This window comes from Chiloscyllium punctatum, chromosome 39 (assembly GCF_047496795.1).
Source record: "Chiloscyllium punctatum isolate Juve2018m chromosome 39, sChiPun1.3, whole genome shotgun sequence".
Classification (NCBI taxonomy): Eukaryota; Metazoa; Chordata; class Chondrichthyes; order Orectolobiformes; family Hemiscylliidae; genus Chiloscyllium; species Chiloscyllium punctatum.
Window position 1 is genome coordinate 58617213 of NC_092777.1, and position 21545 is coordinate 58638757.

Below are 21545 nucleotides of genomic sequence, written 5' to 3' on the forward strand. Positions count from 1 at the left end.
AGAGAGGGGGCGGGTGTGTATGGGTTGGGGGGGGGGGGGGGGGGGGGGGGTTGGACAGGTTTGTGCATGGTGTGGTGTGGGGGAGGGGCCTTGCATGCTTTGAAAAGTCCGAGTCCCAGAGGAAAGGCATTTAATTGATTAACCGAACAAATCGATTATCGAAATGAAATAGTGCCCTCCCATCACATTCGGATTATCGAGGTTCCCCTGGACAAGGATGTTGCCAGGGTTGGAGGATTTGAGCTATAGGGAGAGGCTGAACAGGCTGGGGCTGTTTTTCCTGGAGCATCAGAGGCTGAGGGGTGACCTTATAAATGTTTACAAAATTATGAGGGGCATGGATAGGATAAATAGACAAAGCCTTTTGCCTTGGGTAGGGGAGTCCAGAACTAGAGAGCATAGGTTTAGGGTGAGAGGGGCAAGATATAAAAGAGACGTAAGAAGCAACTTTTTCATGCAGAGGGTGGCACGTGTATGGAATGAGCTGTCAGAGGAAGTGGTGGAAGCTGGTACAATTGCAACATTTAAGAGGCATTTGGATGGGCATATAAATAGGAAGGGTTTGAAGGGATATGGGTCAGGTGCTGGCAGGTGGGACTAGATTGGGTTGGGATATCTGGTCGACATGGACGCCCCAGTCCCCAACCTCATTCAACACCGTCCCACGCTCCCAACACTGTGCAACACCGCCCCCACACCCACTCTCATGCAACACCACCTCTCGCCTCCCGACAACACTGATCCCAACCCTGTCCAAACCACCCCCATCGCCCCAACACCCCCATGCTGTACATCTCTTTGAGTGAATGTTAGATTCTTAACATTAATACTAATAGAGGAACTCACTTGTAATTACGACTTAGAATCCCTACAGTGTGGAAACAGGCCCTTCGGCCCAACAAGTCCACACCGACCCTCCGAAGAGTAACCCACCCAGATCCATTCCCTTATTTCTCTACATTTCCCCTGACTAATGCACCTAACACAATGGGTAATTTAGCATGGCCAATCCACCTAATCTACACACTTTTGGATGGTGGGAGGAAACTGGAGCACCCAGAGGAAACCCATGCAGACACAGGGAGAATGTGCAAACTCCACAAAGACAGTGGCCAGAGGCTAGAATTGAACCTGGGTCCCTGGTGTTGCGAGGCTGCAGTGCTAACCACTGAGCCACCGTGAATGGTCAGAAGTAGAACATTCATAAAATCAGGGATCCCCTGTGAGATCCAACTGATTGAAAACATGTTGCAGCAAGAGAAGGTCAAGCACAGATTCACCATCACGGACACCTTTAAGAAAAAAATTGTTTTATGTTTGTGACAAAGTAATACAGCTGATCAATGACACACTAAGCATGAATTCAACATATCTTGAATTAAATCTCTCACCTTACTATGTTATATGCAGTTGGGTGTTTGCTAGTAGGAAAGGACTGATAACACACTCCAATCTCAGCCAAACCAAATGGTAATTTCCTGTTCACAAGGTTTAAAGACCTAGCATATTCGCGAATAGCTCCTGTAGAGAATCAAGAAAATGTGCATTTCAGACTTCAAATAAAGAATTATTTTATGATTAACATTAGAAATAAAACCTTTCACAAATCATGGCTAGCTTTAACTTTGAAATGCTTACCTTACTTGTCTGATATGATATAATGTAATTAATTTCTATACTTTATTCATTTATAGGATGTGAGCATCACCGGCTAAGTCAGTATTTATTGCCTATCCCTAAATTACCCAAAGAGGCAGTTAAGAGCAATCATATTGCTGTGGATCGAGAGTCAGATATAGGCCAGACTATATATGAATATCAGTTCCCTTCCCAAATGACACTCGTGAACCAGGTGAGTGTTTCTGACAATTAACAAATTGTTTCACAGTCATTACACCTTTAATCCCAGATTTTCACTGAATTCAAATTCCAAAATCTGATATGGTGGGATTCAAACCCAGGTCTCTGAATTTACAATCTAATGATAATACTTTTATGCAGTCACTTAACAATCTTAGAACAAATCAACTACTTACGACCCCTACAGCACACACGTATGCTAAAATAGTCTTTGCATTTAACATATCTAATTTTCCTATATCTTTTGTATGTATGCCTATGTTTTCAAACATTTGCCACTGCAAATAGTGCAAATGTATTCAAGGGTAAATTAGACAAGCACAGGAGGAGAAAAGAATATGTTCATAGGATCAGATGAGGGCAGAAAGATGAAGCTTGCATGTGTCTACACATTGTTGTGGGCCTATATCAATAACCTACTTCTGTGTTGTTAATACAATGTAAATATATTCTATGCAATGCTCTCATGGACACATCTAGTACAGGGTCATCCATTTACGTGGATGAGAATATATGAACGAGGAAGTACGGACAATGTCCTTTCAGATTTCCCAAAGCCAGAATACTGTGACCAATTGCGGCGCATCCTTCACTGCCATGACTTAACTCGTTTCTAAGGGCCAGAAGCATCATAGTATTGAGTGAATGATTCATCTTATCCTCTTCCAGAGGTCCCTCACATCACTGATCCCAGTTTGCAACCAATTCAATTCACTCCGAATATATAAAGAAATAGTAGGAGGCATTAGATACTGAAAGGCAACAGATCCTGACAACATTCCAGCAATAGTACTTAAGACTTGGCTCCAGAAATTGTTGCAACCCTAGCCAAGCTGCTGCAGTAGTGTTACAATACGGCAACTAATCAACAATTTGGAAAATTGCTGAAGTACCATCCATGCATAAAAAGCAGGACAAATCCAACCTGGCCAATTAGCTCCCTGTGAGCCTGCTGATGGTAAGCACTAAAGTGGTATCAAACAGCAATTCTCAGCAGTAACCTATACCGTGATTCTCAGGTTGGGTTCTGCCAGGGTTAAATTCTAGCTTAAGTGAGTGTGATTGCCCTTGACATCAATGCTACATTTGACTAAGTGTGACATTAAGGAGCCCTAGCAAAACTGCAGTTACTGGATATCAGAGGGAAAACTCTCCACTTGGGAGTCATTCTTGGCACATTGGCAGATGGCTGTGATCTTTGGATGTCAGTCATGACAGCTCCAGGGCATCTCTGAAGGAATTCCTAAGAAATATGTCCTGGGACCAATCATCTTCAGCTGCTACAATGATCATCTATCCATCAGAAGGTCAAAAATAGAGCTGTTTGCTGATCGTTTCACAATATTCAACACCATTTGTCACTCCTAAGTAGTCTATCTCCAAATGCAACAAGACGCAGATACTACCAAGCTTGGTCTGAAAATCAGTACTAATAGTCATACCACACAAAGACCATTCAACAAACACTCCTTGACATTACCATCATTGAAATCCTAACAAAATCATGGGGGTTGCCAGTGACCAGAAACTCAACTGGATTCACCATAAAAATACAGTGGCTACAAGAGCAAGTCAGCATGTACCATCTATAAGATGCACTACAGAAATTCACCAATGCTCCTTAGACTGCACCTTCTAAACCCATGACCACTACCAAGTAGAAGGACAAGGATAGCAGATACAGGGGAACACCTCCAACTGCACAACTGCAAGTTCCCTTCCAAACTACTCATGACCTTGATTTGCAAAAAGATATTGTTCCTCCAATGTCACTGGGTCAAAATTCTGACATTGTCTCCCTGTGGGTCCACCTACAGCGCACGGACTGCAGTGATTCAAGAAGGCAGCTCACAACCACCTGAAGGGCAACTAGAGGCAGGTAATAAATGCCAGCCTGATCACCAACCACAACTCAAGTGAATAATGAAAAACAGATGCCAATTTTCAACCAGTTAAATTATTTCACGTAACAAAGAAAGAGGTAAATATACAAAGGTTTTGGGGGCAAATTATATTGCAGTAATACTGAAGACTTGCACTCCAGAACTAGATGCGCCCATAACCAAGCTATTTTAGTACCCAAATTATAACCTGAATGTGGAAATGGTTGGTTGTTATGTCCTGTTCACAAAATGCAGGACAAATTCATAACCAGCCAGTTACACCCCTACAGTCTTCTCTCAATCATCAGCCAATTGATAAAAAGGTGATGTGTACACAGCAACAGCCTGTGAAATAATGCACACTATGAGCTCCACCAACACCACTTGAATTCTGACTTCATTACAGCCTTGCTCCAATTACTGACAAAAGACACTTTTTGTTGCAATGCCACTACCAGTTAGAAGTAAGTGAGGACTGAAGATGCTGGAGATCAGTTGAGAGTGTGGTGCTGGAAAAGCACATCAGGTTAGACAGCACCTGAGAAGCAGAAGAATTGATGTTTCGGGCATGAGCCCTTCATCAAGAACGAAAGGGTCATGCCCGAAACATTGATTCTCCTGCTCCTCAGATGCTGCCTGACCTGCTGTGTTTTTCCAGTACCACACTCCCCACTACCAATTAGAAACTGCTTGCCAACCAATCAGCACTTTCAAACAGTACAAATATTGTTTTTCATTGACAATGGTATTTCTTAAGCATTGTCTTGATGTGTGTAAGATGAAGTTAAAGTGTGTCTGCTTTAACGCAAGGAGCGTCAGAAATAAGAGTGATGAACTTGGGAGCATGGATCAGTACTTGGGATTATGATGTTGTTGCCATAACAGAGACGTGAGTTTCACAGGTGCAGGAGTGGTATGCTAGATGTTCCAGGATTTAGAACGTTTAAAAAGAACATGGAGGGTGGAAAAAGAGGAGGGGGTGTAACATTGCTAATCAGAGAGTGCATCACAGCTACCGAAATGAAGGTCGTTGAGGAAGGTTTGTCTACTGAGTCAGTATGGGTGGGTGGAAGTTAGGAACAGCAAGGGAGCAGCCACCTCACTGGGGATTTTCTATAGACCCCCCAATAGCAGTAGGGAGATTGAAGAACTCATAGGCCAGCAGATTTTGGAAAAATGTAGATGTAGCAGGGTATTTGTTATGGGTGACTTAAACTTTCCCAATATCGACTGAAACCTCTTTAGTGCAGATGGTTTGGATGGAGAGTTTGTGTCAGGCGTGTTCAAGAGGGTTTCCTTACTCAATATGTAGACATGCCAACAAGGGGAGGGGTCATTTTGGATTTGGTGTCAGATCTCGTGGTGGGAGAACACTTTGGTGATAGTGACCACAAGTGCCTCACATTTACCACAGTCTTGGAGAGGGAAAGGAGCAGTTACCAAGGGAAGATATTTAATTGGGGAAAAGGATACCAAGATGCTATCAGACAGGAGTTGGGAAATACAGACTGGGAGCAATTGTTCCACAGGAAAGGCACAGCAGACACGTGGATACAGATTAAGGAGCAGTTGTTGTGACTGTTGCACGAATTTGGCCCTCTGAGACAGGTTAGAAGAGGTAAGATTAAGGAGCTTTGGATGGTGAGAACAGAGGAGCTTCTCCGTCAAAAGGAAGAAGGCAGCTTACATAAGGTGGAGGAAACAAGGATCAGGCACAGCTTTAGAGGATTACAGGCTTGCTAGAAAGGAGCTCAGAAATGGACTGAGGAGAGCCAGGAGGGGGCATGAGAAAGGCTCGTCAGGAAGGATTAGGGAGAACCCAAAGGCATTTTACTCATATGTGACGATTAAGAGAATGATCAGAGAAAAGGTAGGGCCAATCAGAGATAGCGTAGGGAACTTATGTGTGGAGTCTGAGCAGATAGAGAAGCCCTACGTGAACTTTCTGCTTTGGTTTTTACTAAGGAAAGGGACCTTGTTGTGAATGAGAACTTTGAGGAGCCGGGAAACAGGCTTGAACAGATCAAGATTGAGGAAGTTGATGTACTGGAAATTTTGGTAAACAGTAAGGTTGCTAAGTCCCCAGGGCCGGACCAGATTTATCCCAGGCTGCTCCGGGAAGCAAGAAAGGAGGTTGCTAAGCTGGCGAAGAGCTTGGCTTCCTCACTCTCCACAGGAGTTATACCGGAGGACTGGAAGGAGATGAATGTTGTACCTCTTTTCAAGAAAAGCAATAGGGAAATCCCTGGCAATTACAGACCAGTCAGTCTTACATCTATGGTCAGCAAGGTTTTGGAAAGAATTGTGAGGGATAGGATTTATAACTATTTGGAAAAGCATAGCATGATTAAAGGCACTCAGCATGGCTTTGCGAGGGACAGGTTATGCCTAACTAACCTTATTGAGTTCTTTGAGGAAGTGACAAGACAGGTCAATGAAGGTTGACCAGTGGATTTGGTGTTTATGCACTTCAGCAAGGCATTTGATAAAGGTTCCCCATGGTAGGCTCATTCATAAAGTCAGGAGGTATGGGATACAGGGAGATTTGGCTATTTGGATTCAGATTTGGTTGGCTGACAGAGTGGTTGTAGATAAAAGGTATTCTGCCTGGAGGTCAGTGATGAGTGGTGTCCTGTAGGGCTGTGTTCGTCGGCCTCTGCTCTTTGTAGTTTTTATAAATGACTTGGATGAGGAGGTTGAGAAGCGGGGTAGTAAATTTGCAGTTGACACAAAGGTTAGAGGTGCTACTGCAGGCTACAGCGCGACATAGACAGGATGCAGAGTTGGGCTGAGAAATGGCAGAGGGAGTTCAACCTGGATAAATGTGAAATTATGCATTTTGGAAGGTTGAACTCGAATGCTTAGTATAGGATTAAAGACAGGGTTCTTGGCAGTGCGGAGGAACAGAGGAATCTTGGTGCTTAAGTATATAGATCCCTCAAAGTTGCTATCCAAGTGTGGTTAAGAAAGCATATGGTGTTTTGTCTTTCATTAATGGGGGATAGAGTTTAAGAGCCATGAGGTTTTGCTACAGCACTACAAGTCCCTGGTGAGACCACACTTGGAATATTGTGTCCTGTTCTGGTCGTCCTATATAGGGGAGATACAAAGGCTTTGGAGAGGGTGCAAAGAAGGTTTACCAGGACACTGCCTGGAGTGGAGGTTGACGAAGCTCGGACTTTTCTCTCGGGAGAGGAGTAGAAAGAGAGGTGACCTGATTGAGGTATACAAGGTAATGAGAGGCATGGATATAGAGTCAATAGCCAGAAACATTTCCCCAGGGCAGGATTGACTGGCACGAGGGGATGTAGTTTTAAGGTATCAGGAGGAAGGTATAGAGGAGACGTCAGAGGTAGGTTCTTTAGAGAGTTGTGAATGCATGGAATATGTTGCCAGCGGTAGTGGTGGAAGCCGAGTCATTAGGGACATTTAAGCGACTGCTGGGACATGCACACGGACAGCAGTGAATGGAGGGGTGTGTAGGTTAGGCGTTTTTAATTTTACGTTAGGATTAGTCCTTGGCACAACAAGGGCCTGTTCTGTACTGTACTTTTCTATGTTTGTGAAAAGCTTCAACAAAATGTGTTTTTCTTAAGGATTACTTGAGTTCTACACTATCAAACAACTGTTCATAGTGAAAAGAAGTGAACTCCAGAGGCGAGCTGCATGTGACTGCCCTGGACGTGAAGACAGTATTTAATCAAGTGCAGCATCGCAGAGCCCTAGCCAAATTGACATAAGTAGGAATCAGGGGAAAACTCTCTAATGGTCATGCCTAGCACAGAGAAAGGTAGTTGTAATTGTTGGAGGTCAATCATCTCTGCAGAAGTTCATCAGGATAATGTACAGGTCAATTATCATCAACTGCTTCAATGACCTTCTATCAAAGTCTGAAATAGGGATTTTTGTTGATCATTACATAATGGGCAATGCCAATTAAGATTCCTCAAATTCTGAAATAGATTATATTCATGTGCAGCAACACCTGGACAACATTCAGGACTGTACTGCTAAGTGGCAGATTGGTAATTAAATAAGTGCCGGAAAATGTGAACCTCCACGAAAGGAGAACAAAAAGCTCACCTTGACTTTCAATGGCATTATCATTGCTATTATCCACCATTAACCTCCTGGGAACCACCATGTTTCAGAAACTTAACCAGATCAGCCATACACATAGTATGGCTATAAAAACAGATCAAAAGTTGGAAACTCTGGTGCAAGTAACTCATTGTCACTCTAAAGTCAGTCCACTATCCACAAGACTCAAAGGGGAATAATTTTCTCTTACCTGGATGCGTGCAGCTCCAATAATACTCAAGAAACAGCTTTTTCGATCAGTAGACTATGTTCACTCCCTCCAACACCAATGCAAGATGCCAGCAGTGTGTACCACATACAATTCAGCAAGCTTGACACCATCCAGGACAAAGCAACCTGCTTGACTGGGATCACATTCATCATTAACATTCATTCCCTTCACAACCAATGCATAAATGGCAGCAGTATGTACTGTCTACAAGATGCACTGCAGCAATTTGCCCAAACCTTGTTTGACAGCACCTTCTAAACTTGCAAGTACAACCACCTTTAAGCAGGCTTATGGGAACACCACCATCTGCAACTAACCTTCAAGCCACACATCATTCTAACTATATCACTGTTCCTTTTGAGTCACCAAATCAAATTCTGGCACAGCTTCCTAGTAACACTGGGCACTTAGCACTAGATGCACTTCATTGGCTCAAGATGGCTTGCAGCAATTAAGGATTGACACACTTGTCAGCCATGCCAGCGCCCCACGAAAAATAAAACAAAAGGTGAGTTTACTTCAAACAGTTGGGGTTTTTGAAGTTTTTTTTTCCTTTTCCCTTATTTGTACGCATTGAAATGATTTCCTATATTCTTTCTCGGCTCTTCTGAGGTGTTAGGTCTTTCCTACAACTTTCAGAGCTTTGGAAATCAATATTATGTGATTATCAACACAAACAGCAAAACTGACGTCAATTTCTTTCTATACTTTCGAATACAGTTTCTCAAATTAAAATAAACCAATTTTATTCCGTGAACAGACATTTGAAATAACAAAATACCCAACTGATGCAATCAAGAGATAAATGGGTCAGTAGTGCCATCATCTGGTACAAGTATGTTTTGTGTTTCATTATTTTCCACTACTTTTCCTTCAATTTAACTACACATACAAAAGCTGTTCTATATACTCATCAGTCTCACACTCTCAAAACTGAAGAACAAGTAGATTGACAATTTGTTTTTTACTGAAACAGTTTATTCAACACAAACTGATTTTTGCAAACATTCAGACGTTTTCCTGATAAAGGTGACAGTTAAAAATGAAATTTGACAGATGGGTTTTGTTACCTTCAATCTGTACATGGGGAGAGTTACAGAAAGTAAATTTAATGAGATAGCAAATTATCCTAGTGTTCACTCATTCTTAATATGTGCCAAATCAGCTTACTGAGAAATCCATATAGGGTAATTGGTATTTATAAATATATGACATACAATATTCTTCCCTCAGAAGGCACTTACTTGTATCGACCAAAGGAAGGTATACATAATAAGACCAATGCACACAGCTATTAACTCCAAAAAAAAAAGTACTATTGATATTGATTAAGATTAAACAGTATAGCTTACAAGCACAAAACACTAGTAAGCTCTGCTTTTCCAGCTGGTCAAATCTTTTTTGAAATTGAATTGCAATGTTAGCGAACTGATGTTAAAGAATTTCAACTTCAAGTAACACCATTGTTTTATTTTATTCTTCAAAAGAAAAGTGTCACTGGCTTGGCCAGCATTTATTGCCCATCCCTAAATAACCTTGAAGTGGTGATGAGCAACTTCCTTGAATCTTTACAGACTGGAGGCCTGTGACCAGTGGAGTGCCACAAGGATCGGTGTGGGGTTCACTGCTTTTTGTCATTTATACAAATCATTCACAATGTGACCATAGGAGGAATAGTTAGTAAGTTTGCAGATGACACCAAAATTGGAGGCGTAATGGACAGTAAAGAAAGCTAACTCGGAAAACAACAGGATCTTGATCAGATGTGCCAATGGGCTGAGGAGTGGCGGGGGAGTTTACTTTAGATAAATGTGAGGTACTGCATTTTGGAAATCAGAGCAGGACTTAGACACTTCATGGTAAGGTCCTGGGGACTGTTGCTGAACAAAGAGACCTTGGAGTGCAGGTCCATAGTTCCTTGAAAGCGGAGTCATAGCTAGATAGGATCGCGAAGGCAGTGTTAGAGCATAGAGGAGTTGGCAGGTCACATTGCAGCTCTACAGTACATTGGCCAAGCCACTTTTGGAATACTGCATACAATTCTGGTCTACCTCATATAGGAAGGATGTTGTGAAACTTGAGGGTTTGAACTTTGAGGGGCTGAATGGGGCTGTTTTCTCTGGAGCTTTGGAGTGACCTTAGAGTTTAAGTTGTAAGTTTGCTTGCTGAGTGGTGGGTTTGTTGTCAGATGTTTCATCACCACACTAGGTAACATCATCAGTGAGCCTCTGGTGAAGCACTGGTGTTATGTCCCACTTTCTATTTGTGTCTTGGTTTCTTAAGGTGGGTGATATCATTTCCAGTTCTTTTTCCTCAGGAGGATGGTAGATGGGGTCCAAATCATATTTATGGAGGTCTGGTTAGAATGCCAGGCCTCTAGGAATTCCGGTCAGTGTCTCCCGACAGTTTAGCTTGTCCTACAATGGACATGTTGTCCCAATCAAAGTGGTGTCCCTCTTTGTCTGTGTGCATGGATACGAGTGATAGTTGGTCATGTCTTTTGGTGGCTAGTTGGTGTTCATGTATCCTAGTGGCTAATTTTCTGCCTGTTTGTCCGATGTAGTGTTTGTTACAGTCCTTGTATGGTATTTCGTAAATGACGTTTGTTTTGTTGGTTATTTGTATAGGGTCCTTTTAGTTCATCAGCCACTATTTAAGTATGTTGCTAGGTTTGTGGGCTACAATAAAGCCAATCGACAGAACCCAAGGGTTCACCAATATATTGCTTCCTATCAGAAGCAGTAATGCAAAGACTCAAACAAAGAGCCCTCCCAAATATCCGAACCAAACTCTTGGTCTGCTACCTGGATGATACCTTCGATTACAAAATGGAATAAATTAAATTAGAGGAAACCGACAACACCATCAACAATATCCTTACTGGCATTAAATTCACAAAAGCGGACAACAACGATAATGGACTCCCATTCCTAGATGGGACAGTAGAACGAACAGTTAAAGTAGAACTTCAAACCAGCATCTACAGAAAAACACACAAACCAAATTCTTGACTACAGAAGCAATCATGCCAACACCCACAAACGGAGCTGCATCAGGACATTATTTCAATGAGCCACAACACACTGCAGCACTCAGGAACTATGAACAGCAGAACAAAAATACCTGTACAGCATATTCAGGAAGAACGAACACCCAAAAAACAGCACACTGATTTCACAACAACAAACCCAAACAAGCAAACACAACACACCCAGAAACTCGAGCCACATTACCTTACAAAGGCATCTCTGAAATGACTTCCAGACTACTCTGACCCCATGGCATCATGGTAGCCCACAATCCTACCAACACACTTAAATAGTGACTAATTAACCTAAAAGGACCCTATACAAACAACCAGCAAAACAAACATCATTTACAAAATACCACGCATAGACTGTAACAAACACTACAATCGGACAAACAGGCAGAAAACTAGCCACAAGGATATATGAACACTAACTGGCACCAAAAAGACATGACCCACTATCATGAGTACCCTTACATACAAACGAGGAAGAACACCACTTTAACTGGGACAACACATCCATCGTAGGACAAGCTAAATGGAAACACAGATGGGAATTCTTAGAGGCCTGGCATTCTAACCAGAACACCAATAAACACATCGATTTGGACCCCATCTATCATGGTCCGAGGAAAAGAACCGAAAATAATAACACTCATCTTAAGAAAGCAGGACACAAATAGAAAGTGGAACATAACACCAGTGCTTCACTGGAGACTCACTGATGATGTTACGTAGTGTGGTGATAAAGCATCTGAAAACAAACCTTCCAGGTCAGCAAGCAAACTTACAACCTGAACCAAAAGACATAACTAACCCTCACTAGTACCCATACACACAGAAGAAGAGGGACACCAGTCCGACTGGGACAATCCATCCATCCTGGAAACAGGCTAAACAAAGACATGCACAGGAAGTCGTAGAGGCCTGGCATTCAAACCGGGTCTCCATCAACAAACATATCAACCTGGAGTCCATTTACCAACCTCTCAGGAAAAAAAAAGAAGCGAAGTCACCCACCACAACAGACCCAAGACACAAACAACAAAATGGGACAGAACACCAGAGCTTCAATGGAGGCTCACTGATACCTGACATTTCACCATACCAGAGAAATCTACCAGCTCAGTGAGCAAACTTAGAACCTGAGCTACAAATCTTCTCTAAAATTGCTTCTAGAAGTTTATAAGATCATGAGGGGCATGGATAGGGTAAATTGACAAGTTATTTTCCCTGGGATGGGAAGTAGAGGGCGTAGGTTTAGCGTGAGAGGGGTAAAATTTAAAAAGGGACCTAAGTGGGGACAGTTTCACGCAATGGGCGGTGCATGTATGGAATGAGCAGTCAGAGGAAGTGGTGGAGGCTGGCACAATTACAACATTTAAAAGGCACCTGGATGAGTTTAAGAGGCATATGGGCCAAATGCTGGCAAATGGGACAAGATTAATTTAGGACATCTGATCGCATGGACGAGTCAGACCAAAGGGTCTGTTTCCACCCTGTACATCTCAATGAGCCTATGACACTTGAATCCATGTGGTGGAGGTATGCCCAAAATTCTTTTAGGATAAGAGCTCTGGGATTTTGACTCAGCAAGTGAAGAAAAGGCTATATAATCTGGGTTAGTATGGTGTGGGATTTGGAGAGGAACGTGCAGGCAGTAACATTCCCATGCATCTGCTGGCTTTGTCCTTCTAGGTTCTAGAGGTCATAGAGTTGGAAGAATTGAAAGAACGTTGGCGAAATGCTGCAGCGCATCCTCTAGTTTGTACACATGCTGCTGCTTTCATTCGATGGTAGAGGGAATGATTGTTTTAAACTGGTGAATGTGGTGTATACCATCTACAAGATGCACTGCAGAAATTCACAAAATATCTTTACATAGTTCCTTCCAAACCCATGCCCTGCAAGGTTTGTAGCTCAGGTTGAGGTTTAGAGTGTAGGTTTGCTCGCTGAGCTGTAGGTTTGATATCCAGACGTTTCATTACTTGGCTATCAAACATACAGCTCAGTGAGCAAACCTACACCCTAAATCTCAACCTGAGCTACAAACCTTCACAAACCTTGCAAAAACCTATGGGTGCAACATGCTACAACTTGCTCGAAGATGGGAAAGGAATGCCATCCGAGAGAGTTCCACCCACGAACAATTGTACTTAACAGCTTCGCTTCACTTGGAGGTCACCACTGATGATGTTACCTAGCCTGGTAATGAAACGTCTGGATATCAAACCTACAGCTCAGCGAGCAAACCTACACTCTAAACCCATGTCCTCTCGATAGGAGTGGTCAAACACAGCAGATACATGAGAACACTATCACCTGCAAGTTTCCCTCCAAGCACTTCACCATCCTGACTTGGAAATATATCACCGCCATTCCTTACTGGGATAACATCCAGAAATTCCCTCACTAATGGCATTGTGGATCAATCCACAGCAGGTGGACTGCAGTGGTTCAAGAAGGCAGCTCACCACCACCTTCTCAAGAGCAACTAGGGACAGGCAATAAACGCTGACCAGCTAGCAATGAATAAAAAAAAACAGTCATGGGAAGAGAGGAAAGGTAAGCCATTTCTGACTCATTTTCATGCAAATTCCAGCACGAGTAGACTCCAGAGTTAAGCTCAACTCCTTTTCCACACCTTTCGTAGCTGTCAGGATTTAGGGCCTAGCGGTAAGTGAGAACTGCAGATGCTGGAGATCAGAGTCGAGAGCTTGGTGCTATAAAAACACAGGTCAGGCAGCATCCAAGGAGGAGAATCGACGTTTCAGGCATAAGCAGGAATTAAGAGCCTAGCCTTTTCTTTGTCTTGTCCTGCTTAACCAAAAAAAAGGGTAAAATTGAGTTTATTAGCTAGCTGTGCTGTTTAAGACCTTTAAATGGTCATTATCATTAATTATTCAATTATCAATTTGTAGGCTCAGAATTCTTTTGACCCCTGAAGTACATGTTTACTGCTGTGACAAACATTATCTTCCTGAAAGTTGCTCACTGGCTCAGAGTGAGAAAAATAGAAGTGTGCCCGCTCGTGCAAAAACATGGCCAATCTTGTTCTGAACTGCAGAAAATATAGGCTCAAACTCCTCAGAGGACAGTCCTGTCATCTTAGTCATTAGACTAGTTAACCTCCACCCCACTCTATCCATAGAAATTATATCGTTCCTTAGTTAAGTGGACCAAGATTTCTCTCAATATCCGAGAGACAGGACAAATCGAGTGAATCCTCAGAAGAGTATAAAGGCAGTAGGAGTATACTTAGGAGAGAAATCAGGAGGGCAAAAAGGAGACATGAGATAGCTTTGGCAAACAGAGTTAAGGAGAATCCAAAGGGTTTTTTTGCAAATACATTAAAGACAAAAGGGTAACTAGGGAGAGAATAGGGCCCTCAAAGATCAGCAACACAGCCTTTGTGTGGAGCTGCAGGAGATGGGGCAGATACTAAACGGGTATTTTGCATCAGTGTTTATTGTGGAAAAGGACATGGAAGATAGAGATTGTAGGGAAATAGATGGTGACATCTTGAAAAATATCCATATTACAGAGGAGGAAGTGCTGGAGGTCTTGAAACGCATAGAAGTGGGTAAATCCCCAGGACCTGATCAGGTGCACCCGAGAACTCTGTGGGAAGCTAGAGAAGTGATTGCTGGACATCTTACTAGGATATTTGTGATATCATCGATAGTCACAGGTGAGGTGCGGGAAGACAGATTGGCTAACGTGGTGCCACTGTTCAGGAAAGGTGGCAAGGACAAGCCAGGGAATATAGACCAGTGAGTCTGACGTCAGTGATGGGCATGTTGTTGGAGGGAATCCTGCAGAACAGGATGTACATGTATTTGGAAAGGCAAGGACTGATTAGGGATAGTCAACATGGCTTTGTGTGTGGGAAATCATGTCTCACAAACTTGATTGATTTTTTTGAAGTAGTAACAACGAAGGTTGATGAGGACAGAGCAGTAGATGTGATCTCTCTGTACTTCAGTAAGGCGTTCGACAAGGTTCCCCATGGGATACTGATTAGCAAGGTTAGATCTCATGGAATACAGGGAGAACTAGCCATTTGGATATAGAACTGGCTCAAAGGTAGCAGACAGAGGGTGGTGGTGGAGGGTTGTTTTTCAGACTGGAGGCCTGTGACCAGTGGAGTGCCACAAGGATCGGTGCTGGGCCCTCTACTTTTTGTCATTTACATAAATAATTTAGATAGGAGCATAAGAGATTTAGTTATTAAGTTTGCTGATGACACCAAAATTGGAGGTGTAGTGGACAGCGAAGAACATTACCTCCGATTACAATGGAATCTTGATCAGATGGGCCAATGGGCTGAGAATTAGCAGATGGAGTTTAATTTAGATAAATGTGAGGTCTTTGCAGGACTTATACACTGAATGGTAAGGTCCTAGGGAGTGTTGCTAAACAGAGACCTTGGAGTGCAGGTTCATAACTCCTTGAAAATGGAGTCACACTTAGATAGGATAGTGAAGACGTTTGGTATACTTTCCTTTATTGGTCAGAGTATTGAGTACAGGAGTTGGGAAGTCATGTTGCGGCTGTACAGGACATTGGTTAGACCACTGTTGGAATATTGCGTGCAATTCTAGTCTCCTTCCTATTAGAAAGATGTTGTGAAACTTGAAAGGGTTCAGAAAAGATTTACAATGATGTTGCCAAGGTTGGAGCATTTGAGCTATAGGGAGAAGTTGGGATTTGGATTAGAATGGTGCTGGAAAAGCACAGCAGTTCAGGCAGCATCCGAGGAGCAGTAAAATCAACGTTTCGGGCAAAAGCCCTTCAACAGGAATACAGGCAGAGAGCCTGAAGGGCGGAGAGATAAATGAGGAGAAAGTAGCATAGAGTACAATAGGTGAGTGGGGGAGGGGATGAAGGTGATAGGTCGGTGGGGGGGGATGGAGTGGATTGGTGGAAAGGAAGATAGGCAGGTAGGACAAGTCATGGGGACAGTGCTGAGCTGGAAGTTCGGAACTGGGGTGAGATGGGGGAAAGGGGAAATGAGGAAACTGTTGAAGTCCACATTGATGCCCTGGGGTTGAAGTGTTCCGAGATGGAAGATGGGGCGTTCTTCCGCCAGGTGTCTGGTGGTGAGGGAGCGGCGGTGAAGGAGGCCCAGGACCTCCATGTCCTCGGCAGAGTGGGAGGGGGAGTTGAAATGTTGGGCCACAGAACGGTGTGGTTGGTTGCTGCGGGTGTCCTAGAGGTGTTCCCTGAAGCGCTGTGCTAGGAGGCGTCCAATCTCCCCAAAGTAGAGGAGACCGCATCGGGAGCAACGGATACAATAAATGATATTAGTGGATGTGCAGGTAAAACTTTGATGGATGTGGAAGGCTCCTATTAGGGCCTTGGATAGAGGTGAGAGAGGTGGTGTGGGCGCAGGTTTTGCAATTCCTGCGGTGGCAGGGGAAGGTGCCAGGATGGGAGGGTGGGTTGTAGGGGGGCGTGGACCTGACCAGGTAGTCACCGAGGGAACGGTCTTTGCGGAAGGTGGAAAGGGGTGGGGAGGGAAATATATCCCTGGTGGTGGGGTCCGTTTGGAGGTGGTGGAAATGTTGGTGGATGATTTGGTTTATGCGAAGGTTGGTAGGGTGGAAGGTGAGCACCAGGGGCGTTCTGTCCTTGTTACGGTTGGAGGGGTGGGATCTGAGGGCGGAGGTGCGGTATGTGAACGAGATGCGTTGGAGGGCATCTTTTACCACGTGGGAAGGAAAATTGCGGTCTCTAAAGAAGGAGACGATCTGGTGTGTTCTGTGGTGGAACTGGTCCTCCTGGGAGCAGATACGGCAGAGGCGGAGGAATTGGGAATACGGGATGGCATTTTTGCAGGAGGTAGGGTGGGAAGAGGTATAATCCAGGTAGCTGTGGGAGTCGGTGAGTTTGTAAAAAATGTCAGTGTCAAGTCGGTCATCATTAATGGAGATGTAGGGAGAAGTTGAATAGGCTAGGGCTGTTTTCCTTGGAGCGTTAGTGACTGAGGGGTGACCTTATACAGGTTTATAAAATCATGAGGGGTATGGATAGGATAAATATACAAAGCCTTTTCCCTTGGGTAGGGGAGTCCAGAACTAGAGGGCATAGGTTCAGGGTGAGAGGGGAAAGATATAAAAGAGACCTAAGGGGCAACTTTTTCACACAGAGGGTGGTATGTGTTTGGAATGAGCTGCCAGAGGATGTGGTAGAGGCTGGTACAATTGCAACATTTAAAAGGCATCTGGATGGGTACATGAATAGGAAAGGTTTGGAGGCATACGGGCCAGGTGCTGGCTGGTGAGACTAGACTGGGTTGGGATATCTGGTTGGCATGGATGAGTTGGCCTGAAGAGTCTGTGTTTGTTCTGTACATCTCTATGACTCTATATTGTCTCACTAAGTCCTAAAGAATTGAAATAAGGTATGACATGGAATTAAAAAAGTTTAAAAACGTTCATAATACAAAAAATAAAGTTGGTATTGTACCTTTCAGGAGATCAGGACGTAGTATAGTGCTCTCCTTCAATACATTATCTAGTAAAGCAACGATTTCTTCTTTCGTCATGTCTTTGCTGCCTGATGGAACTTGCAATGCTGGAGTCTCTATCAACCTTGGGGATCTGTTATCTGAACTCTGGCAGTCCATTAACTTATGAGGTGTTGCCACTCCAAATATTTGCTCTCTAGACAATACCATTGAGTCCCACCATTCAGTAGCCAAGTTCTTTTTCAATTCCATTCCCAAATGTCCATAATTGTACCAACCATTGGTAAGAGCGTCTTGTGTAATTATATCTCCAGTTATAAAATGCCGACTTTGGCAAAGTTCAATCACTGCTTCAGTAAATCCAGAAAGGTCAGTACATTTACTGTACTTTCTTGACACTAGGAAAAGGCCAAATACTTGCCAATGTTGTTGAAGCATCTGACTGGAGACCAGTTTTAGCTTTAGGAAAGATTGAAAAGGAAATTTCATAATCATTGATTGCATGATAGTGAGATTCATCTATAAGGATTCATACGGGTAAAATTATTGGAATGATCTGAAGTCATCATATTGGCACAAGACATATCACAAAACATCTGCAAGAAGAAAAAAACATGTAAATATAAAGAAAAAGCATCTATAGCAAGAAATATGTTTTCACCTTTTCAAAACTTTTACTCAAGTTAGAAAATTTCAAAACTATAGGTTCATACACTTGTGATAATTAAATTGTTCAGATGAGTTCAGAATAAGGACTCATGAACTGTTAAGTATTTTGTAACCCATCTGTTAAGACCCCAATGATTATATTTACTGCAGTACACCAGTACTATACTAAAGTTAATTACATTTGTACTTTGCATTGAATTAAGGAAACTCAACTTAGAGGACCTGGGATAGCTTGCGTGACAGGAAACATCCAGGGTTCCCACCCAATCACCATGTTGGAAATTATCCATTTGGTTTTCATGTGAGGAAGAAACCAAGTGATTGTCATGCATTTTCAAGCGATACATTGCCTTATAAACAAAGCACTTACAAAAGTGAAGTACAGCTACACATTAGGAACTCTGCTTTCTCCTCCACAGATGCTGAGTTTCACCAGCAATTTCTGCTTTCACTTCAGTATTTGCAGGATTCAGTGGGGAGCCTTGCATCCATTTATTTTGGCCTCTGCAGACTATTTTAGAAAACACGAGGAACAAAAACAGATTTTGGACGAGGATTAAAAGGAGTCCCTCCTATCATCCTTTCTGCCATCAAACCTTTCCTTCTACCAGTTATCTTACTGCACACTCCCTGTTTACCACCCCTTCAACTGCTCCTCCACGACCAGTCCCTCCAACTCTACCTTCAGTCGCTTCTTCATACCCTATCCACCCCAGACACACACACACACCCTCTCCTCTTCCACATCCCCATAACTCCTCCTACCCAACTACACACCCTTTTCCATCCGTGCCTCCACTCCCATCCCACACATACCTCTAACCCAAAAGTTTGTACCTCCAACCCTTCCCTATCACCTCCAGACCCCACCCACCTCCATGGGCAACACAGTGGCACAATGGTTAGCGCTGCTGCCTCACAGCGCCAGAGACCTAGATTCAAATCCCGCCTCAGGCAACTGTCTGTGTGGAGCTTTCTCTCCCTCCAAAGATGTGCAGGTCAGGTGAATTGGCCATGGGAAATCGCCTGTAGTATTAGGTGAAGGGGTAAATGTAGGGGAATGGGTCTGGGTGGGTTGCTCTTCAGAGGGTCGGTGTGGACTTGTTGGGCCGAAGGGCCTGTTTCCACACTGTAAGTAATCGAATCTCGCTCCACTTTTAGTTATTAACGCTTCCAGCACCGCCTTCTCGGACTCTTTCTTCAATACCCATTTATCTTCAGTCTCCATTACACCCTCGTTCCTGAATGCTGCCTGATCTTCAGCAGGAGACCCCAGTACACAATATCTTACATTCAGACACAATTCTTGGCGGTATAAAACTCTACGGGCAAAGTTAAAATAAATTCAGCATTCAAGCTGATAATAACTTCAATCTGGTTTAGAGGAAATTACGTCACGTACAAAGTAAGAGTTGTTTGAACTCCCAAATCACACCGTACCCATGGCCGAGCAGACGGTTAATCTACCTGTTTGAATCCTGCTCGTGCTACCTCGAGGAAGGTCACGCCCTTACAATGACGCAACTTCCTGGATACGACAGGGATGTCGTGCCGATTCGGCGCGTGCGTTGTTGTTCGAGCATAGCACACCTCCCCTTGGCTCTTGGTCACGGGAGCTGTTTCGGCCATATTGGCAAAGGAACAATCATGTCGACAGTTATCGCCACCCAGAGACTTAAATTTCATTATAGGTCCAATTTAATGTCAGTATTATCCAGATAAGAAGGAAAATTTGGATTGTTGTGAGTAAGTTGAAAGTTGATTGTTGTTAAAGGGCTTGCCATGTTTTGTTTTAAAACACAACCATGAATTGCGGATGCTAGAGATCTAAAACAAAACAAATTGCTGGAGAAACTCAGCAAGTCTGTGGAGGGAAAACAGAGTTAACACCTCGAGAGCTGTGATTAAGACTCATCGGACGCATACAGCAAAGATACAGCCCTTCAATCCACCATGTCAATGCCGATCATTTACCTATTAAACCCGTAGGTCCTTAGACTATTATGCTTTGGCACTTTTAAATAGTCATGCAGAACTGCTTAATGTTGCAAGATTACCTGCCTTCTCCACACTCTCAGGCAGTACGTTCCATATAACTACCATTGAAATGTTAATCTGATTTTTCTGTACAGATGCTGCCAGAATTGCTGAGTTTCTCCAGCAACTTCTATTTCTGCTGATTTTTGTTTGCTGAGATAAAAAATAATAACATTGCTGCAATCTTCCTGGATCATCTGTCTGCTTTCTCATCAGACAGGGATGACTGGAGGTGGTTTAAAGCGTGCCATAGACGAGGGAAAAATTGAAAAGGAATGTCCTTCATGGTAGCTTCATGTGGTGTGGAAGTTGAATGCATAATGTTGGCATTGTCATGCATCAGGAACCAACTGTCTAGTCAAGTGAACTGAACAATATATAATGTGATAATAACAGAAATCTGGCTTAAAGAAGGACATATTCCTGGTGGCATTTGAGAATTTTTATGTCATTGAGCAGAATCTTATTCGGTACTGAGCGAAGACGACTATGGTGAAATGTATGGCAGAATCAGACAAGGTCCAACATCAAGATCATCTGGCTCCATCTTTTATGCTTTTCACAAACAATATTCTTGCTAGTCAGCAGTGAGATGCCAATGGTTTAACACTGGATAAATGCAATGATAACAAACTCATCTAATTAATATTCTGCCTCCCTTCTTATCAAACTCACCACAGATGCTAGACATTGGGAAAACATGACTGGGAAACCAGAGTGCATACGTGGTAGATTCAGCTTGCTGCTTGCTCCAAACAACCTCAACGTTGCTTACAACAAAACTGAGGCCAAGTGTATGATCAATGGCAGCAGGTGTGGAAGCACACACACCACAATCACAACCATCCCGGCACTTCTGCCATGTGAATTCTGGAAGCACAAGCTTGCATTCCAGTCAATAGCAGCAATACAATTGGGACATTTTGTGCATGGAGACAGGCACCTAGCTGGTTGGGAAAGCTAGATAAGTGCAAGTGGATCTAGATGCTTTGGGTGGGGATATAGGGATTGTGAAACCAAAGGTGTTAACAGGATGAGCTACTAGGAAGGCATTGTGAATGCTTGAGGACCAACTAGTATGTTCAAGCTGAGGCTGAAAGCCATTGTCAGGGGAGAACTCATTATTGCCTTCTATTGTAATATAAATCCAAAGTGTGCAATGGGGAAGAAAATGGCAGCAAGTTCCCTTGGAATGGGCAAGACAACTTATTCAACTTGTGTTTGGGTGGGAGCGGGATGATGCAGCCATAAAAGGGATTAAAGGGGAACATAAAGTCACAGGCT

At 43.3% G+C, this 21545-nt stretch overlaps 1 protein-coding gene across 6 annotated transcripts in view; it reads right to left on the reverse strand.

Annotated features, from left to right (window-relative positions):
• Positions 1-19729, reverse strand: part of polg2 (polymerase (DNA directed), gamma 2, accessory subunit) — a 59493-nt gene extending 39764 nt beyond the window's left edge. Inside the window, exons 1-4 of one of the 6 annotated variants that reach the window (XM_072558830.1) lie at positions 19692-19729; positions 18595-18735; positions 17555-18151; positions 1392-1521 (exon numbers count right to left, since the gene is read on the reverse strand). In XM_072558830.1, coding sequence (XP_072414931.1) covers positions 1392-1521; positions 17555-18074 — 650 coding nt within the window. In that variant the 5' untranslated portion in view covers positions 18075-18151; positions 18595-18735; positions 19692-19729. Of the gene's footprint in view, positions 1-1391; positions 1522-17554; positions 18152-18594; positions 18736-19431; positions 19452-19626 lie in introns of those variants that run through there. The other 5 variants (XM_072558834.1, XM_072558829.1, XM_072558831.1 and 2 more) reach the window with 5 other exon arrangements.
• Positions 19730-21545: the final 1816 nt, after the last annotated feature.